The sequence below is a fragment of the Caretta caretta genome, chromosome 7, assembly GCF_965140235.1.
Source record: "Caretta caretta isolate rCarCar2 chromosome 7, rCarCar1.hap1, whole genome shotgun sequence".
Lineage (NCBI taxonomy): Eukaryota > Metazoa > Chordata > Testudines > Cheloniidae > Caretta > Caretta caretta.
Genome location: NC_134212.1, coordinates 92,036,136 through 92,063,450, shown reverse-complemented (window position 1 = coordinate 92,063,450; position 27,315 = coordinate 92,036,136). Strand labels below are relative to the sequence as shown.

Sequence of the window (27,315 nt, the reverse complement as noted above, 5' to 3'; positions counted from 1 at the left end):
ATTAAAACAGAATTCAAGTCACAGTACAATAAAAGTCCTTGCCCTTTGGGGGTGTCTGTAAAAGTTTTGAATCTTCTGATGGGCAGTTCTTCAATTTTGATTAGATTTTTATTTACTATAGAAATGTAATGGACCATTAGAATGAAATGACCACAGGGCCAAATTTCTATCCTCAGTCTTCGTGGAGTAAATTTGCAATAACTCCATTACAATCACTCTGGATTGACACCAGTGTACATGAGAATTTAGCTCATAATTCCTAACCGTTTTCTTTCAAACAGAGAATGGATCCAAATGACTTTCCAAAGTATTATTGAGTCTTTACTGTTAACATTTTCAGATGTCTATTAGTAATTGGGACTGCTTTGTTCCAGATCCACAGGAAAAATCTACAAAAACTTACTGTTAAAATGCTGACACTTATAAAATGTCCATTATGTGCTGGCTTCCAATTAGACTCAGAAGAATTCTCTTTCCAGTCAGTAAGCATATTTTGTTGTATGTGATCATAGAGTAATCTTACTGAGAGAATACACTCTAAAGGGCCAAATTCTCCTCTCCTTTAGACCAGCGTATTTAAGTGGAGAATTTGGCTCTATATACTGTCATTACAGTGACACTTGATATAGATGAGTTAAAGGTCTGTCAGGGCTATAATAAGAAATCCATATTTCCAGCTGAGTTTAGCATAATTTGATCATAATTATTGCCTCCAGGCTGAAACTTGGACTAATACGTGTCAGACAAAATTACTTTTCTTCTGAATATTCCTTCACGCTTGTTACACTCTATCATGTAAATATGTGTAGTGAAACCTGCACTAAATAAGGACTAACTATCAGAGCCAGTCCTTTCTCTGAAGAAACCACTTTAAATAACCATAAGGATCATAATTTTGTTTGACCTTTTGCTATAAACCACCTGTGACAGACCGCTGGCTTTTGCGAGTCCCTTAGATGGTTTCTAAAGTTGATTAATTTCACTGTAAAGTTTTAATTTGCATCCTATGGACTCAGCAGACTATACTGATTCCCTCTGTGAGGGCCTGTACCCATGTCCTCATCTGTGATCTCACCAGATCTCACAAACTAAGTCCTGCAAAGGGACCAGTGTGAATGGACCCTCATGCTCCTGCACGGTCCCATTCGAATCAGTGGCTATAAGGGTTCCCCCACACTAATCCCAGTGCCGGGGTGGGCCATAATAGTATTCAAGTTACATTATTACTTTTGTTTTACAATTTTTATTTTCTTGTGTTTTGATTCTGAGTGGTTATTTTTCCAACTCCCTCCACCCACCACCACAGTCTCTCTGCTGTAACTTTACTCTCGCTTCCCTCCACCTTCCCCTCTTGCCTTTTCTCCTTCCCTTCCCTATCGATATTGCTATTCCTTCTCCTCAAAAAGAACAGGAGTACTTGTGGCACCTTAGAGACTAACAAATTTACTAGAGCATAAGCTTTCATGGGCTACAGCCCACTTCATCGGATGCATAGAATGGAACATATAGTAAGAAGATAAATGTGTGTGTGTGTATATATATATATATATAATATATACAGAGAAGGTGGAAGTTGCCATACAAACTGTAAGAGGCTAATTAATTAAGATGAGCTATTATCAGCAGGAGAATAAAACTTTTGTAGGTTTCAGAGTAACAGCCGTGTTAGTCTGTCTTCGCAAAAAGAAAAGGAGTACTTGTGGCACCTTAGAGACTAACCAATTTATTTGAGCATGAGCTTTCGTGAGCTACAGCTCACTTCATTGGATGCATACCATGGAAACTGCAGAAGACATTATATACACACAGAAACCATGAAACAATATCTCCTCCCACCCCACTGTCCTGCTGGTAATAGCTTATCTAAAGTGATCATCAAGTTGGGCCATTTCCAGCACAAATCCAGGTTTTCTCACCCTCCGCCCCCCCCCTCCCCCCAAACTCACTTTCCTGCTGGTAATAGCCCATCCAAATTGACCACTCTCTTCACAATGTGTATGATAATCAAGGTGGGCCATTTCCTGCACAAATCCAGGTTCTCTCACCCCCCTCCAAAAACCACACACACAAACTCACTCTCCTGCTGGTAATAGCTCATCCAAAGTGACCACTCTCCCTACAATGTGCATGGTAATCAAGGTGGGCCATTTCCAGCACAAATCCAGGCTTTCTCACCCCCCACCCCCCCCCGAAACACACACACACACACACACACACACACACAAACTCACTCTCCTGCTGGCAATAGCTCATCCAAACTGACCACTCTCCAAGTTTAAATCCAAGTTTAACCAGAATGTCTGGGGGCGGGGGGTAGGAAAAAACAAGGGGAAATAGGCTACCTTGCATAATGACTTAGCCACTCCCAGTCTCTATTTAAGCCTAAATTAATAGTATCCAATTTGCAAATGAATTCCAATTCAGCAGTTTCTCGCTGGAGTCTGGATTTGAAGTTTTTTTGTTGTAAGATAGCGACCTTCATGTTTGTAATCGCGTGACCAGAGAGATTGAAGTGTTCTCCGACTGGTTTATGAATGTTATAATTCTTGACATCTGATTTGTGTCCATTTATTCTTTTACGTAGAGACTGTCCAGTTTGACCAATGTAAATGGCAGAGGGGCATTGCTGGCACATGATGGCATATATCACATTGGTGGATGTGCAGGTGAACGAGCCTCTGATAGTGTGGCTGATGTTATTAGGCCCTATGATGGTGTCCCCTGAATAGATATGTGGGCACAGTTGGCAACGGGCTTTGTTGCAAGGATAGGTTCCTGGGTTAGTGGTTCTGTTGTGTGGTATGTGGTTGTTGGTGAGTATTTGCTTCAGGTTGCGGGGCTGTCTGTAGGCAAGGACTGGCCTGTCTCCCAAGATTTGTGAGAGTGTTGGGTCATCCTTCAGGATAGGTTGTAGATCCTTAATAATGCGTTGGAGGGGTTTTAGTTGGGAGCTGAAGGTGACGGCTAGTGGCGTTCTGTTATTTTCTTTTTAGGCCTGTCCTGTAGTAGGTGACTTCTGGGAACTCTTCTGGCTCTATCAATCTGTTTCTTCACTTCCGCAGGCGGGTATTGTAGTTGTAAGAAAGCTTGACAGAGATCTTGTAGGTGTTTGTCTCTGTCTGAGGGGTTGGAGCAAATGCGGTTGTATCGCAGAGCTTGGCTGTAGACAATGGATCGTGTGGTGTGGTCAGGGTGAAAGCTGGAGGCATGTAGGTAGGAATAGCGGTCAGTAGGTTTCCTGTGTAGGGTGGTGTTTATGTGACCATTGTTTATTAGCACTGTAGTGTCCAGGAAGTGGATCTCTTGTGTGGACTGGACCAGGCTGAGGTTGATGGTGGGATGGAAATTGTTGAAATCATGGTGGAATTCCTCAAAGGCTTCAACTACAGCATTTGCTCAAGAAACTTCCTGAAAAAGCACAAGATCAAATCCGCACAGACACACCCCTGGAACCCCGACCTGGGATATTCTATCTACTACCCAAGATCCATAAACCTGGAAATCCTGGGCGCCCCATCATCTCAGGCATTCGCACCCTGACAGCAGGATTGTCTGGCTATGTAGACTCCCTCCTCAGGCCCTACGCTACCAGCACTCCCAGCTACCTTCGAGACACCACTGACTTCCTGAGGAAACTTCAATCCATCGGCGATCTTCCTGATAACACCATTCTGGCCACTATGGATGTAGAAGCCCTCTACACCAACATTCCACACAAAGATGGACTACAAGCCGTCAAGAACACTATCCCCGATAATGTCACGGCTAACCTGGTGGCTGAACTTTGTGACTTTGTCCTTACCCATAATTATTTTACATTTGGGGACAATGTATACCTTCAGATCAGCGGCACTGCTATGGGTACCCGCATGGCCAGTGGGGTGGGAGGAGGTATTGTTTCATGGTCTCTGTGTGTATATAATGTCTTCTGCAGTTTCCACGGTATGCATCCGATGAAGTGAGCTGTAGCTCACGAAAGCTCATGCTCAAATAAATTTGTTAGTCTCTAAGGTGCCACAAGTACTCCTTTTCTTTTTGCGAAAACTTTTGTAGTGATAATCAAGATGGCCCATTTACACAGTTGACAAGAAGGTGTGAGGATACTTACATAGGGAAATAGATTCAATATGTGTAATGACCCAGCCATTCCCAGTCTCTATTCAAACCCAGGTTAATGGTATCTAGTTTGCATATTAATTCCAGCTCAGCAGTTTCTCCTTGGAGTCTGTTTTTGAAGCTTTTCTGTTGCAAAATTGCCACCCTTAAATCTTTTACTGAGTGGCCAGAGAGGCTGAAGTGTTCTCCTACTGGTTTTTGAATGTTATGATTCCTAATGTCAGATTTGTGTCCATTTATTCTTTTGTATAGAGACTGGGTATCACATGGGTAGATGTGCAGGTGAATGAGCCCCTGATGGCGTGGCTAGTGTGATTAGGTCCTATGATGGTGTCACTTGAATAAATATGTGGACAGAGTTGGCATCGGGCTTCGTTGCAAGGATAGGTTCCTGGGTTAGTATTTTTGTTGTGTGGTGTGTGGTTCTCCTGTTTCCATGCTCCTAGTACCTCACGCCTTCCCCTTACCCCCTGCTCACACCATTTCCCACTACATATAAATGGACAACTAACCAATTGAAGCACATGTTTGTCACCCATCATCCTGATTGCTCTGTTGATATGCTTGCTACATCCTTCCCCCTCCCTGCCTTATCTGTCTTTTTTATTTAGACTGAAGCTCTTCAGATCAGGGACTGTCTTTTATTGTATATTTGTATAATACCTAACACAGTGAGGCCCCCATCCTGATTTGGGGCCTTCTGGACCTATTGGAATACAAATTCATTTTTATTATCATTCTCTTATATGAAAGTCCATCATTACAGGTCAGCAAGCAGATTAAAGATTTACAGACTAGCAGATTAAAAATTGTCTAAATATATTTTTGTTGATAAAGTGAAACAAGTATTGAGGACCTATTGCACCCTATGGTGTGGTGGTGGGGTAAATAACGTGCTTTGAAATGCACATATGTATGTATGTATGTATGTAGCAGGTCTGTCTATGGGAAGAATTCAGTATGCATAGTAAGATCACAGAATAGTATGCACGTAAGCCAGGCATTGTCATCCTTTTAAAATGGATTTTTTACTCAAATGGCTGCTATGGCTATTGTTGAGCCATATCATCATCATTATAGGGTAGAGTGGCTGCACTGAAAGCCAAATGTGGCCCATAGTCTGAGAGCACTGAGATAAATAAAGTATATCTCAAACTCAGGCTTTATCAGTGTAGCCTGTACATGATCCAAAATATAATGTATTCGTAATTTAGAAAAATAGACGTGTGACTAGATTCACTCTTCATACTTCTTAATAGCAGTATAAGCTTGCCTAGTGCACTCATTTCAACTTAAATCTTCTCTTCCAGTCAGATGGATGCCACCCAGTTAGAAACAAGGCAATGCATCATATTGTGGATGAATGTCTGTTAAAGATAAGAGTGATGTTTCCCAAAGATACAGTGAGATAAGGAATGTAAGTGTTGTAGTGGTTAATAATCTGGCTGAAATCTTTTTTACAGGCAAAATTCACTAAAGGAATGATCATTTTTAATGACCTTTTGTAACGCTACAAGGGAAGCAGTGAAATTAGCAAGACCTGCTTAAAATTTGAATGAACAACCTTGTGCCTTAGTCAGTGTAATCCTCAGAATTACTGGTTCCCAAGGGGACAAGTGTTAATTGGACAACCTGTGTAGGGATGTGTAAACCCCACCTGTTATCTCAGAAGAGCATAAACAACTGGTTTTGTCTAAAGATTAGACAGACACATCTCTAAGTGGAGAAGAAATCTGAGACATTTGGGCAGCAGCACTAAGATTTTCAGGTGAGTTTTATAAAAAATAAGGCAAAGTCATAATCCTAGAACTCAGGGGCTACTTATCAAAACAAGCTGTTCTTTTTTGGTTAAATAGCTAATCGAAGTTGCAAAATGGGACAGCTCATTTCTTAATTGGAGAAAATATATTAGAATAAAAAATGCCTTCGAATCCCAGAATTAAAGGGTATTTGTTTCCCATGCATTAAAGAACAAGTTAAAATCTATCTGACTACCAAACTTCTAATTTTAATGCCATTAGAGATATGTAATTGTTATGGAAAAAAGGAAAGGGAGGCCAGAACTGGTGCTATTTCAGAATAATTCATTTGATTACACACCTGTGCCCTTCAACATCTTCTTCCCTCTTATTACTTAAAAATGGCTCCTAAAAAGGAAGTTTACAGATTATTATGTGCACTAACTTCTTTAAGAATACTTAGAAAGTAACTAAACTGGATCTAAGTAAACATCTAAGGACACCAGAGAGTGAGGAAGGGAGATTCTTGATACCATATGAAATATTTATCAATTTAGATAATCTGATCACAGCAAAGTAACATGCTATTTCATGTTCATATCCCTAGTACTATCTCATCTTCCTTCAAATGTGCTGCTTGGTTTAGGCTACTCTCTCTGTGGGTTTATATGCATTCATATGCAGCAGTGAAAACCCTTCTAGGGCAAATAACTCTTTCAAGGCACATTCAGAAATCAGAATATGCAATATGCAGAACTTATGCAGACTTAACCTATATATAGATCACATGAGTCAGCTCTGATAGCACTTATCAAATATTTTAATTTTTTTCCTTTCTACCATCCATTTTCTTTCTTCTTTCTCCCATTTCCCTCCTTTTCTTCCATCTTTTGCTCTCCTTCCCCTCTCTGCCCTTTCCCCTTCTTTCATTACTGACAAAATATGCAATATTCAGAGAAGAGAGAACAAAGACCAGAGAAGATCCAAGCAAGAGGTTAATGCATTCATATAACATATGCATACCAACAAGTTATACTAAATCTCATAATCGGAGCCCTGCATTGAAAATCTTATGGAAAAAGTAGCTGCTTAGGAAGATAGTAAACCTATTAGACTGGGTGAATATTGCACACACACAAAAAGCTGTGATTAATCACTCTAATTTATAATTAATTTTGCATTAGCCTTGCTTATACAGCTTGTATTCACTTTCCATGAACATTCATTCCCAGAAAGTGAATTTCAAATCTATGTACATTACTATTCACAGGAAACAGATTTTACATTCACACATGCAAATTCATTCATTCTAGGAGAACTTGTACTCTCAGCCATTCAGGGCACAGTGGCAGTCATCATGTGTACCTTATCTGACCAATCACAGCGAAACACCACAGCTAAAATAGTGAAGTGAATATCAAATACTGAATATGTACGCATAACTTTTTCTCAGAATTTTTTCCTGACTAAGCACTGTCTAAATCCTTTTGTTTCTCATTCTGTGTCTCATGAAAATTACCTTTCCTTCTGTATTATTTGACACATGTAGAAATTATGGGCCAGATTCTGACTGCCATTATACTGCTGTAAATCTGGACTAACTTCTTGGACCTGATTCTCAGTTACACAAAGGCCCTTTTATGCTATTCTTGCAGTGCAAAAGGGCCTTAATTTACTCCCACTTTAAGGCCCCTTTTACATTTCCAAGCGGGGGCTTAGTATAAATGAGAATAAGGGTAATTGACTTTAATAGAGTTACTGCAGCTTTACACTGGGGGAGAGCAGAATCCAGCCCTATGTCTGTTTCTCCATCATGGATCAAATATCTAACGAGAAGCCCAAAAGTTTGAGAATCATCCAAAACCTGCAGTGGACGAGAGAGCTATTTTCTGAAGTATTATTAACCAGAAACTCTGCACTGGAGATTGAAGAGATGAACTGGAACAGAAAAAACAAAGGGACTCTCTCTAATTTCCACAATTTAAGACTAATATCCTCTAAAACAGAAAAGCTGTTGCAATATCACTGTATCACTGAATTGTACTGTTTAAAAAATGAAATCTTTACTGTGGAAGGACAGATGGACAGAGAGATGCAGTGAGTGCCTCATTGGCTATGTGCCATTTTTTAAAAGATTGGTGGCTCATGTGATGTGCAGAGGCCAGTTGCTAGGTTGCAATGGATTTCGTTGCCTTCCTATCATTAGGAGAAGGATCTCCTGATGAGGTGAGACACTGAGGCAGTGTCCTTTGAGCAGACTTGCCCACTTCTTTCTGTTGGCTGAGCAGAAACAGTGAGGAAGATGCTGTTGCTAACTGTTGTTTCCTATCCAGGAATCTTGACGACAACTGTAAAAGTAATTGAAAGGCTATTTATTTTGCCAGATTCAAGCCTAACATATTAACTTGAGAACCAGCTCACTAAGCAGTGACTCATCTTCTGGACAAACAGGGTAGCTGAGAGTTTTCTCATACATCAGCAGAATTTCTGCTACCTTTTCCCCCAGAGCCTCCTGTGGACTCATTATAAGGCAAATTCATTTTAATGCCTGAGTGAAAATTACCCAAGAAAGGTTCCAAAGTGCAAACTCTCTAGTGATCTTTTCCCTTAATCCTTCCTCCCCTCACCCAAATCTGAGAGCAAGACTCATGTTGTACGCATTATTTGTATTATCACAGCCCCCAGTGGGAACAGTTGGGATCAGGGTCATATCATGCTAAATTCCATAAAAACACCAGGAAGACACTTTCTGCACCAAAAAGCTTAGTGTCTAGATTAAGTTAAGATGCACAAACAGAGGTAGGAATAGTGGAGGGGAGGACAGGGGGTCATACAGCTGCATGTCTCATTAAGTGTTTTTCAAGACTTTGCTTGCGGCGTCCACGACCCAAAGAAATTCAGTTGTATGGCATCATTAGAAAAATAACACTGGATTTGTTTAACGACAGATAACGTTTTCTAACTGGAGAATCAAATTGCCATAATGCCAAAATAAATGTGCAGTGACATAATTTAAGTTACTTATTAATTCACTGGATATACTATATGAAGAATTTGCTGCGGGAAAGCTAAGTCAATAAGAGGAATTTAGCATTTTTTCTGAAAGTGATTCTATTTTGTTATAAGTAGGGCTGGTAGCACTGCCTATTAAAGAGGCTTTTCCAATACTTCCCATTATAAGACCCTGTTTCCAGTTGCTCATAACTTTACAAAACTTTAACTATTTGTGCTGAATTTTTCCATGCCAGTTGTCAATCTGAGGCTGAATTTTCTTCGAAACTTTCAGCCAAATGGTCCACCTGTTTGTGAGAAAGAAGCTAGGGAAATGTACATTGAAAAAAGGCTAATGTAGTGCCCATCTTTATAAAAGGGAAGAAGGAGGATCCTGGGAACTACAGGCCAGTCAGCCTCACCTCAGTCCCTAGAAAAATCATGGAGCAGGTCCTCAAGGAATCAGTACTGAAGCACTTAGAGGAGAGGAAAGTGATCAGGAACAGTCAGCATGGATTCACCAAGGGCGAGTCATGCCTGTCTAACCTAATTGCCTTCTATGACGAGATAACTGGCTTCATGGATGAGGGGAAAGCGGTGGACGTGTTGTTCCTTGACTTTAGCAAAGCTTCTGACACAGTCTCCCACAGTATTCTTTCCAGCAAGTTAAAGAAGTATGGGCTGGATGAATGGACTATAAGGTGGATAGAAAGCTGGCTAGATTGTCGGGCTCAATGGGTAGTGATCAATGGCTCCATGTCTAGTTGGCAGCCAGTATCAAGTGGAGTGCCCCAAGGGTCGGTCCTTGGGCTGGTTTTGTTCAATGGTGTGGATTGTACCCTCAGCAAGTTTGCTGATGACACTAAACTGGGAGGAGAGGTAGATACACTGGAGGGTAGGGATAGGATACAGAGGGCCCTAGACAAATTAGAGGATTAGGCCAAAAGAAATCTGATGAGGTTCAACAAGGACAAGTGCAGAGTCCTGCACTTAGGATGGAAGAATCCCATGCACCGCTACAGACTAGGGACCGAATGGCTCGGCAGCAGTTCTTCAGAAAAGGACCTAGAGATTACAGTGGACGAAAAGCTGGATATGAGTCAACAGTGTGCCCTTGTTGCCAAGAAGGCCAATGGCATTTTGGGATGTATATGTAGGGGCATTGCCAGCAGATCGAGGGACGTGATCGTTCTCCTCTATTCGACATTGGTGAGGCCTCATCTGGAGTATTGTGTCCAGTTTTGGGCCCCACACTACAAGAAAGATGTGGAAAAATTGGAAAGAGTCCAGCGGAGGGCAACAAAAATGATTAGGGGACTGGAACACATGACTTATGACGAGAGGCTGAGAGAACTGGGATTGTTTAGTCTGCGGAAAAGAAGAATGAGGGGGGATTTGATAGCTGCTTTCAACTACCTGAAAGGGGGTTCCAAAGAGGATGGATCTAGACTGTTCTCAGTGGTAGCTGATGACAGAATGGTCTCAAGTTGCAGTGGGGGAGGTTTAGTTTGGATATTAGGAAAAACTTTTACACTAGGAGGGTGGTGAAACACTGGAATGCGTTACCTAGGGAGGTGGTGGAATCTCCTTCCTTAGACATTTTTAAGGTCAGCCTTGACAAAGGCCTGGCTGGGATGATTTAGTTGGGGATTGGTCCTGCTTTGAGCAGGGGGTTGGACTAGATGACCTCCTGAGGTCCCTTCCAACCCTGATATTCTCTGATTCTATGATTATTTAGCCCATGTTAAAAAATTCTTGAGACATTTTCAGAAATGCTTTAGCACCTCCAAGCTTTGGAGCAGGGACTTGAAATGTGACAGGGGGTTGCCTGTGTGTCAACTAATGCCATCCCCAGGAAAATCCTCCCAAATCTGGTCAAGATATAAGCCTTTGAAAAATTGCAGTTTGCATATGTTCAATAAAAATGTCAATATTAATAGCTAAAATCTACAAAGATTCTATCCTCACTGAGCATGCTCCATCCTCTCATAGCCTAGTGCTGACCAGACTGTGCATGTGCCATCCCCACAGGGTGAATGAACATACTGCAGCCCAAGGTTATGGGAGCTCAGAGGGACTTCAGCTGTAATGACTCCTCCCAGCTGTTCCAGGCTGGGGTGGGGACGGCGAGCCAGGTGGCTGGGGGTATGACACTGAGGTTGGATGGTGTACTAGGAGGTGAGGGGCAGAAGGAAGACTGGAACTGGCTGGACAAGGGGACTGGGACTAGGAATGCTTGGAGGGAAATGGGGTCAGTGGTAGAGAAGAGACAGATCTGACAAGGAGCAGGGTGTGGGGGAAGAAACTGGACTAGGCAAAATGACTAGGCTAAGTAGCCAGTAAGGAGATGGAAGGAAGAGATTGAGGTTGGATAAACCCAGGAAGGGAGACTGGGACTGGAAGCCAATGTGAGGAAGACAGAGATGGATTAGATGAGGATCTGGGAGGCAGGAACTGGGACTGCCTGGGCAAGGAGACTGGGACTGGGTGTGGGGAAGGCGAGAAACTGGGAGCCAGGGGGTAGATTGGAAGTGAACCTGGAGGGGAAGACAAGGACTGGCTGGACAAGAAGACTGGCACTGGGATAAGAAGACTGAGGAGTAGAGGATGGGACTGTGACAAGGAGCAAAGGGTGGTTAAAGAGACAGGACTGGGTCAGGGACCTTTTAGAGGGGATGAGGCAGAAGGGGTCAAGGTTGGAGGAAACGAACAAAAAAAGTCTACGTTCACTACAATACACTCCCCTCCAGAGTCTGGAATGGAAGGAAAGATTCCTAAGTCTCACCCTGTGATTATGTAATTAAAGACTGTAACATAATGCCTATGCCCAACAGGAACAAATTAAGGAAGCACAGGAAACCTTAGTTCTGGCATTTCCTAGCTTTTGAGAGCTTGACTTGGCAACCTTAATATTCTTTTCTTTTATGTGTTTGGGGGCGTGTGTGTGTGTGTAATTCTTTATAGGTTCTTATACTGCACTCAGCACCATAGTATCTGAGTCCCTTCCATTAATGGATAAAGCAACCTGTCTAACATTTGTCACGTATTTGCTCTCTCATCCTCCCACCAGGGGAGAAGTGTCTTGTTTTGGAACTTCTGAAAATAAGATGTATAGACATGTTGCTATATACTTTAGTTAGAGAAGGTAGGTCAAAGAAACACACCTTGCACTTGGATGGTGGTGAGGTTTGTGGTGGTCCTTAGTGCCTGGGGGAGTTCATTCCACAGTCTTGGACCAGTCCTGGAGAAAGACCTGTCTCCTGAACAGAAGAGCTTTACTCTTATTGTAGAGTTCAGAGAAGCACAGCTGTCGATGATAGTCTTCATCACAGAGCTTCAGTTGACCTTTTAGGTATCCTGGGCCCATGCCATTCACTGCCTTGAGGATAAGGGCTGAGACAAGATTTGAACTGACAAGGTCTGTGGTCTCTTCTCTTGCAAGAGTGAGCTTGTACTTGTACGAGCTTTTACATTTTAAACTCCCATAGGAACATTTGTGGCCTAGCTACCTATTCCTGTGGCTGTTCATAAAAACTCTTGCAATGACAGCTGGGACTTCTTGTTAGATTTTTGTGAGCAAAGATAACCATTACTATATAACCAAACTGCAGATACATCAGGTGTTCAGTATGACACAGGGGCTATTTTTTATGTTGGGGGTAAGGGATCTGACAAACTAATGAGATTGAAAGCCACTGTGAATTGGGAAGGGAAGCTGATCCATCACAGGGGATGTAATTTCCACCACAACTGGAGCCACTCGCAGCCCTATTTTATTTTAATTAATGTGTTGTTCGTATTTGTACCATGGTAGCACCCAAAGGTGCCACTCAAGAGGCCTATTGTGCAAGGTGGTATACAAACATGTAGGTTGACACTGTCCATTTCCAATATGATTTAAATGAAAAACCAGTGAGTGTGGCAAACCATCAGAGGGAGGAGGGTGTAATTTACAAACATGCATTTCATAGGCTAACAATGTGCATAGCCTGTTGGCTCTGAACCATTTAGAAATATTTAAGTAGAAATATCAGCTATCCCCATCAGACATGAGAGAGAGAAAACACACACGATACAGTATCTTGGCCTCAAGTAAAGAGAGTGACAGAAAACCAGTGGAAATAACTGGTTTTTCTGGTATCCTTTACATCAAGAATTGGGGCAGACATTTTGTCAGTGACCTGGTTTAACTTGTGTCATCGCATGGCAGTGACACGTAGGTCTAGCCTGCTCCGTGGATTGTTTTATTCCTTGATACTGTTTTTGGAGTATGCCTTCTAAAACACATTTGCATTAAAATAACAGCCTGAAACTGCAGACAAGCACACGTTTCCATATTGCAATTCCAAATATTCTCTTCACTACGTAACTCAGGTCACCAGTTCTGGTGCATTGTAATACTGCCCTGTGGCTTCTGCCTTTGGAAAGAGTTTTCTGTTCCAAAATGCACAAACTGAGATGCTACAAGGATGGATTGTGCAAGTTTCAGTTGGAAGACTCGGGTTCTTAATGTTAAGCATGTGCTGTAGTGCTTTGCTGGTTTGTGACCATAGGGCTCAGGGCCTTTCAGAGTCAAGCATCTGCGCAGTGTCTGACTGAGGAACTGTGTGATCTGAGCAGGCATCTCATCAGAGATTTAATCACTACCCTGAGTTGCTTATCACTGTGTACCTTTAAAGAGCCCCAAAGCCCTTCTCCAAATGTTATCAGATAACATTTCATGGGACTGCCTGTGATTCTTGTCAGCATGAATGTTGTATGTTCAGCATCTACAATATTACACTATAGCTGTGATATTTTAGGTTTCTCTCCAAGCAAAATTGAAACACATACCAGACTGCTTTGCTTGTTTGTTTGAAGTCTTTACTTCATTCAGGAAAAAAAAAACCCAACAACCCTGCAACAAAGCAACTAGCCCTTAACAGTAATCACCCAAACCATGCAGTCATCCTGCCCAGACCTGGGAATGGGGAACAGCCCAGACAGCCAGGCTGCATGTGCAGGAAACTGAGCATACGTGGGGCTTAGCCTCAGAACGCTCAGCCCTGCCTTGTATTGTAGTGGTTGGTGAAAACCGAATCACAGCCATGGCAGCTGGTCACTATGGGTCCAATCCTGCAAACGTGTGTAACATGAGTAACTTTAGTTGTTAAGAAGGCCACTCACATGACTTTAGTTGGTTACAGGATTGAGCCCTTTGGGTTGAATTCAGTCTAGTGCAGAGGTCCAGCCCCATTCAAACTGCATTTAAACCCTGTTTTGAGGTTTTAAGTGGTACACAGACATTGTGTTGACTGTTTTCATGGGAAAGGGTAAAAATTCCTCCCTTTATGCTTCTTCCTACTCAGAAAAATCATAACTGTCAACAGGTTTTGCTTGTTGGGGGGGGGGGGGGGGATTTTTTTCCACTCACCTGTAGTTCAAGAAAGCTCAGACTTCCAGGAATATTCACCTTAATGTGTAGGTGAAAATTTCAGCCCAAAAGGTGAATTTTTCAGTAAATTATGTGTGAGTGAAAACAGTTGATTATAAGGGAAACTGTTTTACAACTTTAATTAAAATCAGGCTAGAGCATCAGTTAGCATTAGTCAGTGTAGCTCTGTTGAAGTTAAAGGAGCTACAGGGATTTATACCGGTTGAGGATTTTGCCTGTATATGTGGATCACTGCATTTTGTGGTATTATGTGCTAGGTGTAATTGCGGGAACAAAATGCAGTGATCCACATATACAGGCAAAATCCTCAACCGGTATAAATCCCTGTAGCTCCTTTAACTTCAACAGAATGTGACCCAAATTCATTTGCTTTTCACAATGCACAGAATGTGTGTTACACAATCGTAGTTAGAAATATATCACCACATACAATAAAACAACAGCTATATATTACCCTTTGATAATGTAGTTTCACAGGGGTTTTGTGAAGGGTGACTTAGTCTGATTCTCTCCCTGCTGTTTTTCTGTTTCAGATGGCAAATAATCCTTGTACCAGGTAACATTCCATGCAGGCTCTGTGTGTCCGCTGGAGTCGGTCCCTGACAGTGACTCTGGAAAGAAGAAAAAAGAATCACTATCACAGCTATGGCAACACCAAAGAAAGTTCTGCTCTCCTCTCCTCCCGACGGAGGCTGGGGATGGATGATTGTTGTTGGCTGCTTCCTCGTTACTATCTGCACTAGGGCTGTAACAAGGTAAAATAGCTTCTTGTCAGGCTGACTGTTTGCTTTCTTTCTTTCTTTCTTTCTTTCTTTCTTTCTTTCTTTCTTTCTTTCTTATAAAGAGAAAAATAAGAAAGATCCTTTGTAATGGCTAATAGTTGAAGTTAAAGGAATCAATTCTGTCTGGAATTTTTACTATTCTTCTAACCTGTTTTGTTTTTGAAGGCCTTCTGAAATCTGTATGGGGCTGGGACAGCTAAAAGATTAAGATTCCTCCAATATTAGTCCTGCTTAGTCCCCGATGAAAGCTGTTATGCCCTGTCCAAGAACTCCTATCAGCACCCTTACAGTTCTGCACTCTCAGAGTTACTTCATGCTGTAGTTGTTCAGTGGGGACTAGAGGAGGCAGTCAGGGTCTTTCCAGGCCCTGTGTCCCTCTCTGACCTTCCTGTGATTTGTTTTGGACAGTTCCTGTGGATTTGTTTGACTCTTGGGTATATCTGATCGACCTGTAGTGTAATCTCTTTGCTCTCTACAAGCATTTCAGGTGCCACCCTGCATGAGAGCTGTGACCTAAAGAGGCCCTTCGCTATGTGTACCTCAAGTATCCTAACTATGCAGGGACTATTTGTTGCTGTATTCCTCAAAAATAGAAGGAGAGAAAATAGGCTAACATACTTTGAAACGCGCATCTATACATTTGGGGACAAGAAGGTTCCTTCTGCTAGTGTTGCTGTGTTTTATTTTTACTATAGATGAGAGGATGGTCTATGTTGATATGAACATGTAAACTGTATGAGGGATATCAGAGACAGGCAGCACAGTATGTGAGGGGCATTGGAGACAAGGGTCTCATTTGAACTGGCAACACGATACAATTACAACTCTTCTTACCTACATAATGTATTTCTTTTTAAATGAAGCTGCCAGATCTGATGAAGGAATTGTGTGGTAAGTCTCATAAACACTTGTCTATAACCATGTAAATGTTGATCTAGTGCTACCATATTACTACAGCTACCTGAACTACATACTAACACTACAAGTTTTTCTAAAGGCAGTTTTGTCCCCATAATGTTTGCTTTTTTGCATGTGAAATACATTGATTTGTATTATAGAACGGATCTAATTGATGCTATATTTTCTAGAACAGATGCATCTGAAATCTGGCTTTGAACTGAGATTGATTGGAGACAGAGCAGGAAGACCACCCAATAACCCCTTGCTTATTTAGCAAACTTGAAATATTCCTATTTCTCAATCAGATATTGGGTGTGTGGATATTTTATTTTCAGGTATCATAAAACACCACTAAATAGTGGTATGATGCCACATGAGCAGTAAAGGAGACCGTGGAATTCCATGGTGCATTTGAGATCAGACATAGATACAGACAGAAGACCTGATGAAAGGGGCTACTTTACCAGACTATATTTGAGAATTACACTGTGCCCCTCATCCTTACTGATGCTTTCATTCGAACAAAACTCTTATTATTTTTCCTTAGTAACATACTTCCAATAGTACATAAACGCATTTTATCCTAAAGGTCAATTTTGTTCATTCATGTGATATGGAAAGATGACAGACACACCCTGCACTTTGATGTTGTGGATTCAGGAAAGAAGAAGAATGTCTGTATATATTCTTGGTTTCAGAGTAGCAGCCGTGTTAGTCTGTATTCGCAAAAAGAACGAGGAGTACTTGTGGCACCTTAGAGACTAACCAATTTATTTGAGCATAAGCTTTCGTGAGCTACAGCTCACTTCATCGGATGCAGTGAGCTGTAGCTCACGAAAGCTTATGCTCAAATAAATTGGTTAGTCTCTAAGGTGCCACAAGTACTCCTCGTTCTTTGTGTATATATTCTATTGCAACTCGGGTTAATGAAATCAGTGGGGCATTGGGTGTATCCACACTGAACTCATTGCGGGGTCAGAGCCCTAGGCCTAATCCTGCAGACAGTCATGCACACACTTAACTTTATGCACATGAGTCTCATTGATGCCATACTTCATTAGCTTGTCAGAGCAGGGGTTGTGGTATTTGATTTGCAGTAGGAGGTACCTAAATAAATAATACTAATAAGTCTAACATTAATTGGCATCAGTATAGACAGGGTGTGTGTCTGTGTGTGTGTGTGGGAGGAAAGATTTGCTTACTATTTGTACTTCAACATTCTACCTTATTGGCAGATTTTAAACAGATAGCCTACTGTCTTTGTGTTCACAATGCATCCGTGAGTATTTGCAGCCACAAAAAGGGAGGGCTGGTCTCAGAATCAGTCTCTGTATGTAAAGAGCCATTCAGAGTCTATGCTGTTAAATCAGTCAGCATTCTGGATCCTTTGTTTAGTTACAGTGTATGCTGCTGTCTGCAGGCATATGGGCACAGGATTCCTTGATTACTGTGAGTTTGTTCCAAAATTTACGTAACCGAATGGCATTTTGTGTGCATCTGTATATCTATATGTCTCTGTAAACATGAATTTGAATCCTTCTTGTGCCATCAGAAGTCAGTTAGGGCATAGGGAAGGCTCTGCCATCCCTGTCTATCATGTTGTTTGCTGGAGTGGCTATCTTGTTGTGTTTCTATCACTTCACTTTTTTACAAGGCTAGTTTGTTGGCTTATTGCTCAGCCCCTTCTTCCCACCACCCCCAATCTCCCGCCTGGAGGACCAGTAGACTACTTTTCATCTGGTCCCTCCCTACCTGTCCTGCTTGGGTGGCCTTGCCAGGACTTAAAGCTCCCTCTAGCATAGCTCTCAGGGTCATATGCAAACATTCCCACCACATTCAGGTGCGGTCCCCAGGGAAGGAGAAGAGTATCCTTGATGTGGTGGGAAAGCCTCTGCATTCCAATGACCCTGAGAACTATGTCAGCAGAAGTTTTAACTTCTGGCGGAGTCACCCAAGCTGGATAGGTCAAAGAATAGGGGCCAGACAGAAAAGCAATCCCTAGGTCCTCCAGGTTGCAGGGGAGAATGACAAGCCAACATCCCATCCTTGAGAAATGTCTTGGTGCCAACTGACTGAGAGCACAAGAGGTGCATAGAGTTTTACAGGGATTGCCAGGTCAAATATATGCCTAATAATTCAGTAAAGGTTGGCATATGAAGTTTTTACTGAGAGCCAGTAGCCCACTGGTCCACCATAATCACTGCAAAATGTATGCACAGATCATGTTTAAGGAGTTATATGTTTATACTGAAAATGAGATTCTTAAGGCAGATAACCAGGAGGCGACATGTCTTGGATGGCTTCCTTTCAGGAAGCGGGTAACAGGCGCTTATTTCCCTGCCTGGTTGTTATGTGTTGTGTGTGTATCTCAACGGAGGCCTATTTGCATACTGAGCCAGATGCTGATTAAGAAATTGCAAAGTCTACAATAAAGTAGTATACAGCAGATGGTATCCTGTTTATAAATATGGACAAAGAATTATTCTGATCTATCTGGGAATGCAAACAGACACCCTGGATCTTTCACTGAGGAGACAAGCTGCCAGCATGACTTGTCTGATGAATGGAAGATCACAGCCAAGCCTCATTTAATACACGGGAAGGATTTTGGATAAGTATTACTCTAAGATATGAAAATAACTCTAAGTTCTAGAATGCATGCTATGGTTTTAATTTATATGTAACCATTTGTTTCCAATACTACTTCTTGTTATCACTTGAACCTCTATATTTTATTAAATAAACTTTTACTGTTTTCACTATAAACATACCTAAGTGCTGTGTGTTAAGATCGGAGATGTAATTGGTAATTTGGGGTGTACTGCTTCTGTGGAAGCAGCAATTCTGTGAATACTGCAACTGTCTGGTGGACCAGGGGCTGAACATTCCAGGGAGATGCTTGGGGGTTGGAATGTTCCTATCGCTAATTTGTAGAGAGAGCAGGGCCTGCATAAGGGAGTTCTTGTGTTGCCTGTGGCTGGTGCAGCCAGGGAGCTGACATATGGCAGACACAGACAAGGCTTCCTCATGCTAAGGGCTGATGATAGCGAGGTGCCTCATGGCTCTGGATGTCCATGGGAAGTATCACAGGTTGAATGATAGGCCAACAACCTATCCTAGTGAAAAAGTGAAAGCCACTCTGGCAAACAGCATGATAGACAGGAATGACAGGGCCTTCTTTGTGTCCTAAGTGATTTCTGATGGTCCAGAAGTCATCTGACTAATATATATTAGTCCTTGAAGAGAGTAACAACAATGTAGGAATAGGAAAATAGTTTATGGGAGGTTAAAATAAAAAAAGGCAAGATAATTGTCTGCTCTTTTAAAGATTGGCTGTCCTTGTGGAAGGAAATGTCTTCCTGGTTCTTGCTGGATTAAACTGATCTGTCTAATCCCACTACTAGGGTCATACTTGGTGACCATCCTGTGTCTCATTTGTCATTGTCTCATTTGTTCTTCTCTGATTCAATTAGATAGATATAAGCCAGGCACATGCACTACTGTAGGAACTATCCATCCCATGTGCCACATTGTCATTTGTCATTATTTCCTGTGCATCCAGATAGTCTCTCATTTCGGTCTCCATTTTGCAGATGTTTAATGACCCAATTCATTTCCCTTGGAAGTCAACAGGAATCTTTGCATTGACTTTCATAGGATTTGGAACAGACCCAAACCAGATGCCCTTTATCCCTGAATTTAACAGATCAGTGTTCATGTTTTCTTTTCTAGATGTATCTCAATTTTCTTTGTGGAGTTCCAGACATACTTTGCTCAGGATTATGCCCGAACAGCTTGGATCCATTCCATTACAGACTGTGCCACGATGCTGTGTGGTGGGTATTGCACTCTCTGAGTAATAAACTGGTTTGTTCTTTAGTCCTGTGGGATACCTGATATTAGTGTATTCACAAGTCATCTGAGCCAATGTGGAAAATTTCTGGCTTCAGGCTGGCTAATGACTTTTGTCCAGCACATCCTGGCTTTGTAGCCAAATGGGTATAGTATGTCCAAGCTGTGTCCTGCAGCACAGTTTGGCAAGAAGGGGGCTTTTTTTGTACAATTTTGTCTGATACTGAAAAGAAACAGAGCATTTTATTGTCACGTGATGTGTGTTTTAAGAAATGTTTTAGCGAAAAAAACCTAATGGGAAGGGTCACGGTTTAAGAGGAATTCCACTGGGACTTGTTTTGCCTACTATATTGCAATTATATTTCAGACTTGACTGTGTGTTTCCTAGTTCCTTTGGTTCAAGTCACAACCATCGCATCCCTTCACTGAACTTTTTTGTGAGCAAATGTCCTTTGTGTTTTCTTTATGAAACATCCTCTAGAACAGTGGTTTCAAACTGTGGGTTGTGACCCAGTACTGGGTCGCAGAATTGAAGGCACTGGGTTGCAGCGGCTCTGGTCTGCACCACCAGCTGGGCCATTCAAAGTCACATGGGTGGTGCTGCCTGGCTAAGGCAGGCTAGTTCCTATCTGTTCCGACACTGCACTGTGTCCTGGAAGCAGCCAGCAGCAGGTCCGGCTCCTACGTGGCGGGACCACAGAGCTCCATGCACTGCCTTCGCCCTGAGCACTGGCTCTGCACTCAATGGGGGTTGGGGTGGGGGGGACGGTGCCTGCGGGCAAGAGCCGCACGGAGCCGCTTGCTTACCTCCACCTAGGAACCGGACCTGCTGCTGGCCACTTCCGGGGCGCAGCACAGTCCACGGTGCTAGGACAGGCAGGAAGCCTGTCTCTGAACCCAGCTCTGCTGCTGACTGGGAGCTGCCGGAGGTAAGCCCACACCCCAACCCCACGCTCCAATCCTCGCCCCAGCTCTCAGCCCCTCCCTCAAACCCAGAGCCCCCTCCTGCACCCCAAAACCCTCATCCCTGGCTCAACCCCAAAGCCTGCACCCCCAGCCCAGAACCCTGACCCCCTCCTGCACCCCAAACTCCTCATCTCCGGCCCCACTCCAGAGCCTGCATCCATAGCCCTGACCCCCTCCAGCGCCCCTGCCCCAGCCCAGAGCCCCCTCCCACACCCTGAACCCCTCATTTCCGGCCCCACCCCACATCCCTCACCCCCTCACCCTAACCCTCTGTCCCAGCCCTGAGCCCCTCTCACACCCCAAACCCCTCATCCCCAGCTCCATTGGGTCATGGACATCAACAATTTTCTTCAGCTGGGTCGCCAGAAAACAAGTTTGAAAACCACTGCCCTAGGACACCTGTTCTGTTCTGGAGTTATACTTAACTTCTCATGGATATCATTTAACGGTCTGCAAAGTACTGTGGAAACTTAGGGTCTGATCCTGCACACGTCATACTGCAGGTAGAGTGGTCTGCCCATATTCATTGCATTCCAGGATTGGGGCCTAAAATGTTGCCGTCACCTCAGCACCAACTACGCCACATCTTATAGGCAAAGATGTGAGGACAAAGTTTGCCGCCTGAAACTCTAAGGGAATTTTAAGAAGGCAGAGAGAAGAGCCCAAAGGTTTCTAGGATTTGTATTTCCCGTGGGTGAAACTGGACTTTGGCACTCCACACTGCTCTTTGTGTGGGCAGGGATTTTAACTTTTAATATTGGTGGGTCAGCCTATTCCTACCAGAGAAGGAGATCATTTCTGCGCTTTATAGGTTCTAAGCTCTTCATTGATGAGGCAGAAGGGGCATCTTTTCATAGAGTAGCAGGACAAATTCCAGAGGTAGCAGGTTTATTGCTGCTGTAATGATAGGGTAATGAACAAAATGCTCCTAAGCTGGTCATTGTCTTTGCCTCCTTTGACCCCATTAATTGAATAACAGCTTTGTCTTATAATGGTATTGCCTGATTTAAAATAGCCGTTGACCTGATTTTATGGAAAATAGAAAACAACCATTTTGAAAGGGTTTTTGAGGAGGCCACAAACACCATGACATGATGTATGTGAATCTGAAATGTCACTTCAATTAGCTGCAGCAGCAGATCAGTGTTTTTCTCTTGTTTGTCTGGTCTTGGTGCTGAATTTTGTTCCCAGGCCTTGACTCCGGTGATGAAGTGCATGTGAATACACACTGAATTCATTCACTATCTGCATTCATTATTTTTGAAGCCCCACTTGGAAGTTTTATCAGTAACCATCTATCATGTCAAGTGGGCATCATGCTCGGAGGACTGCTTGCATCTGCTGGACTGATCCTGAGTTCATTTGCCACAAGCCTGGAACACCTCTACTTTTCATTAGGAGTACTTACAGGTAGGAGGGGTTCATGATGTTTGCCCCAGCCATTACCTTAACATTATTAGAGGGACCACCACTGTCCCAATGACACTGCCCCAGCTGCAGTCAGCAGAGGCTCTCAAGCTGGAACCCCCTTGTTATGAAAGAATAACCTGCTTGCAGAGCATTATGTGGGAGGGCTCCAGGCCCCTGGTATTGGCTCCTGATCTGAAATAGCCCCAGTTTTGGTGACCTGCCTAGCAAACAGCAAAAGTCATCTGTTCAACAGTTGTGTGGCTGAGGGTAAACTTCCCAGATGATAAGAGGATGGGAAAGAGGATTGTTTGTTGGTAGGTTACTGGCTGACAGGGTTCCTTTTGGTTTAATGCTTTTGGAGTTTTGTTGTAATATAAATTATTGGTCAAGACACACAAAGCTTTGAGAGAGTCATTGTATCAGTTTCTTAAGTCACCATTGCATGGCTTATTTCTGCCTGCTCTACATTCAGTTTATAAGCACAAATCCTCTGTTGAATGCATTATCCTAATGCATCCTCCCTTTGAATTCAGCCACTGTGTTAAAAGAATACTCTCAGTCTGTCCTGTTTTTTTATAGTTGCTTGTACGCTAAAAAGAGGGAGAGGTTGCAATAGTTATACTGAAATTCCTGCCTCATTAAAACTGCCACGGTAGCCACGGTGATATAAGCCTTGTACTTGGTCCCCTGCCGTTGAGTAGCAAGTTGGTAGAATTACTATACTTTGTGTGCTGCCAACAGCTTATTTGCTAAGAAAAAAAAATTCCTTGTTACAGTGTGTGTTGCTCCTGCATTACAATGTTAATCTTTGTCCAATGTGTTTGTAACAAATAAAAAGGTCCCTTGTAACACACAGCACCATGTCACATACCCTGCTACTGCCCCTGAGGCTTCCTTTATGACAGCTGTTATGAATATTGAGGAAGAGAAGCAATGAAGCATTGTACATTAAGTTGTAGACAGTCCATTTCACAAGCAGTGAATTTAGTTTGCAGGGAGTAAGTAGGGAAGAAATGAACTAATAGTAAAAGGCTGGTAGTCCTGATGCAGCGAGCTGACCTGTAATCTAGAGGGCAGTTGAGAACAACACTAGCTTTGTAGTGTCAAAATTCACTGCCCTTCCTGGGGTTTGGCTTTGTTCACAAAGAAATAAACAATAAGAGAACATAAAGTTCAATTTAAACCTTCCCCCCAAAAGCCACAGGTCCTGCCTCAAGACACGCTAGATACTCTTCATCTCTTTTTTGTCTGGGTGAGGTAACAAGCTGCTGGTCTCAGTGTGTCAATTTAATCCATTCAGCCCTCTCCCAGCAGAGTCAGCACCTGTTAGCAGGATGGAGTGTTTCAGGCCAACACTGATAGCCTGCTACATCCTGAGACTCTCCCAAGCTAGTGCTTTCTGCCAAAGGCAATGGGAGAGGTACCTGTGTAACTGAGGGTGCAATTTATTTCAAAATGCCAGCCTGGAATAAATTTCTGTGTCTGATTCAGAAATCAAATGCCAGCACTGATGCTAATGTCTGATTCTTCTGCATCAGTCCTTGAAGCTCTGTAGCAAAATCCATGAAATTGTTCCCTGTCTAGATGAATCTAATTAATCTACTAAATAGGAAAGGCATCTTGTTCCGAGCCTTTTTAACCTCGGTTCTGAAAGTGGTCACAGCATCTTGAATAAGGACTTTCCCAGGGGATTTAAAATGCACAGAGCTCCGGCCAGTTCAAATGCAGAATTTCTTCGTCTTTGTCAAAGAAAGTTTCCCGTAGAACATTTTACAGTAGAGAGAAATTCTCTATGCCACCATTCAGAGATCTGCAAACACACAAATCTGCCCTGAAAATAGATATTTGGGTTTGTAGCTGAGTGTAACACTGAGCAATGATCTTAGGACCAATGTGCCTGATGCAATGATCCCGCTATCTAAATGGGAGCTCCCTCCGTCCCCTGGCACTCAGTGATGACTGGGTACAGGGCCAGACTACTAATAACTGGCCAATGATGCTGTGCTCCTATCTAATCTGAGTACATGTTCATACACAAAGCTCGTCAATCCTCACTGAGCCTCTGCATTAGTACAGATTAGTGAGGTTCAACGATATTTGTTTGACTCAGTATCCCTGTTTTTTTCTTCATGTTTTTATCCCATATTCACTGAATTGCAAAATGTGATAATCCACAAAGGGCCTCTTGATTATTCCTGCTGATCGGAGTAGGTTACTTGGTTTAATTTAATGTATCCTGTTACTTGTATTCAGTATTAAACAACCTTCATTCTGCTTTTTTCCCTAGGACTTGGATTTGCACTTTGTTATTCTCCAGCCATAGCAATGGTGGGAAAATATTTCAACAAAAAGAAAGCACTGGCTTATGGGATAGCCATGTCAGGGAGTGGAATCGGTACCTTCATTCTGGCCCCTGTGGTCCAACTCTTGATTGAACAATTTTCTTGGCGTGGAGCCTTACTCATCCTGGGCGGTTTTGTTTTAAATCTCTGTGTCTGTGGTGCCCTGATGAGGCCTATTACTCTTAAGGAGGACCATAAACACCCTCCTGAGTTTCTTGAACAGGAGTATGTCTCAGAAGCACAGAAGCAAGATTTAAAGCAATTGTCCATCTGTTCACCTTTAATCAAACCATGGTCCCATGAATGTCTGTGCTGCTGCTCCTGGCAAGAATACAACTTCTTACTGATGCCAGACTTCATGATGCTAGCAGTGTCTGTTTTATTTATGGCATATGGCTGTAGCCCTCTTTTTGTCTACCTAGTGCCTTATGCTTTGAGCGTTGGTGTGAATCATCAGCAGGCTGCCTTCCTTATGTCCATACTTGGTGTCATCGATATCGTTGGTAATATCACCTTTGGATGGTTGACAGACAGAAGGTAATGACAGACCACAAACTAGTTATAAGCCTTTGCATGTGGGATAGCCAGGTGTAATGCTTGCTAATGTACATTTTGAGGACATTACAATGGCTTGTAGTGTTTTTCCAATAGATCAGCTCAATTTATGGTATTTATACCACTTTCAGAAATGCTAATTTTTTACCTTAGTTTTCATCTTTGAGTTAACTTATACTTTTAATTTTCATTTTTAGAAAGGAATAACATTTGCCCAAAGTTGCCATTGTCTGTAGTGTAAATGTAACTCACTGTTCAGTGTATATTAAGCTTTACCCTTTGTACCTGATCAGTAGAGGATGTGAGTCTACTACTTCTGCCTTTCTGTCTCATTTGTGCTGCTGTCGTGGCAAAAAAGGGATGAAGGATCTGGCACTGTATTGTAATGCATAAACACAAAATGGCAGAATTAAGGTTGTATGTGATTTCTAACTTCTGCATTTCCGGACGTTTTAGTGCTTAGCCGTGTTTTGCTACCTTTACTCCATTGTGACATTTTGTTGCATGCAATCTTTATAACACTGGTGATGAAGATCAAGTGAGTGTGGCAGTAGGCTATTCTAAAGGTCGACATACTTATTCTTTCAGTTGTCATACTCATTCAGTGCATTGGATATTTGAGTCAATGCGAATTGTGGCTTTGATTCTTCTCTCACTTACACCACTTTTAATTCCATTGCATCAGTCCTGATTTATACCAGTAAAAGTGAGAAGAGGGAATAAGATCATTTGTCTTATTTCTGCAAAATATTAGGAACAGTTATAGTGAGCTTAGATATAAATACAGAAGAGTATACGTTATTCAGACAAAGTTTTAAAACCAAGACCAAGGGTTGAATGGGCCTGGACGTTGAACTACCCTCACCCCATCAAGGGTGGTCCCCAAGAAAACTGAGGCACATTCATAGCATAGGGAAGCTTGCACTGCTGTCCCTAATGTGTGTTTTATGGATAGATAGAGAACTTCACTCTCCAGGTTTGTCAGTCCAGCACAGTGTTAGAGCCACCACTGGCTGGGTTTTGCACTTGGAAAGCTGTTTGTGAAGCTGGACATTAAAACTGTGCAGCATAGAAAAGACAGGGAACAGGTTAAAACAGAGAATATCCCAGGCCACAACCGTATGTTAATTGTATATGGTAAACTAATAGGTCTGGAAGTGAACAGAAACAAAGAGGAAGTACATATGATTGACTTATCCTTCCTCTTTTTAAAATCCACAGGTGTCTGAAGAAGTACCGCTATTTTTGCTACCTCTTTGCTGTGGGAATGGATGGCCTCTGTTGTCTCTTCCTTCCCGTTCTCCAAAGTTTCCCCATGCTTGTGCCATTCTCATTTACCTTTGGGTATTTTGATGGAGCCTACGTTACAATGATCCCTGTCGTGACAGCAGATGTAGTGGGAACTGCTTCCTTATCATCAGCCCTAGGAGTAGTTTATTTTCTTCATGCATTCCCTTATCTAGTGAGTCCACCTGTTGCAGGTCAGTTCACAGATGACTCTACTGTCCTGTTCATACTGTTACTCCAGCTTTACCGTCTGACGAAAGCAGAATGATTTATTATTTATCTAGAGCTGGTCAGATATGGGAAGTAATTTTGTGCAGAAATTTTGTTCTATATATTTCATAGAAATTTCAAACACTGACGGAAAATGTCATTGAAAAATCAAGTTCTGGAAAATGTTGCCCATCTCTAACTTCTAGCCATCAAAATTACTCACTTTTGTGGAAAAACACATTAAAGGATGAAAATAAAACAGCCTAAAATCATAGAAATGTAGGGTTGGAAGGGACCTCCCGAGGTCATCTAGTCCAGCCCCCTGTGCTGAGGACCATATAAACCTAGATCATCCCTGACAGGTGTTTGACCAACCTGTTCTTAAAACCTCCAATCATGAGGATTATTCCACAGCCTCCCTTGGAAGCCTTTTCCAGTGCTTAACTATACATATAGTTAGAAATGTTTTCCTAATCTCTAACCTAAATCTCCCTTGCTGCAGATTAAGCCCATTACTTTTGGTCCTACCCTCAGTGGACATGGAGAGCAATTGATCACTGGCCTCTTTATAAAGGCCCTTAACATATTTGAGGACTGGTATCAGAACCACCCCCCCCCCCATCTTTTTTTTCCCTTCAAAACTAAACATGCCCAGTTTTTTTAACCTTTCCTCGCAGGTCTAATTTTTTTAAAACTTTTATCATTTTTGTTGCTCACCTCTGGACTTACTC

General features: G+C 42.4%; 1 protein-coding gene across 4 annotated transcripts in view; it reads left to right on the top strand.

The window, feature by feature from the left end:
• SLC16A12 (solute carrier family 16 member 12) overlaps positions 1-27,315 on the top strand; it is a 60,445-nt gene that overhangs the window by 24,744 nt on the left and 8,386 nt on the right. For all 4 annotated transcript variants that reach the window (XR_012669386.1, XM_048857177.2, XM_075130945.1 and 1 more), the window contains exons 3-7: positions 14,814-15,035; positions 19,695-19,798; positions 22,047-22,190; positions 24,478-25,069; positions 26,309-26,568. Coding sequence is in view for 3 of the 4 variants with exons in the window: in XM_048857177.2 (XP_048713134.1) it covers positions 14,926-15,035; positions 19,695-19,798; positions 22,047-22,190; positions 24,478-25,069; positions 26,309-26,568 (1,210 nt within the window). In the remaining variant the exon portion in view is untranslated. The remainder of the gene's footprint in view (positions 1-14,813; positions 15,036-19,694; positions 19,799-22,046; positions 22,191-24,477; positions 25,070-26,308; positions 26,569-27,315) is intronic.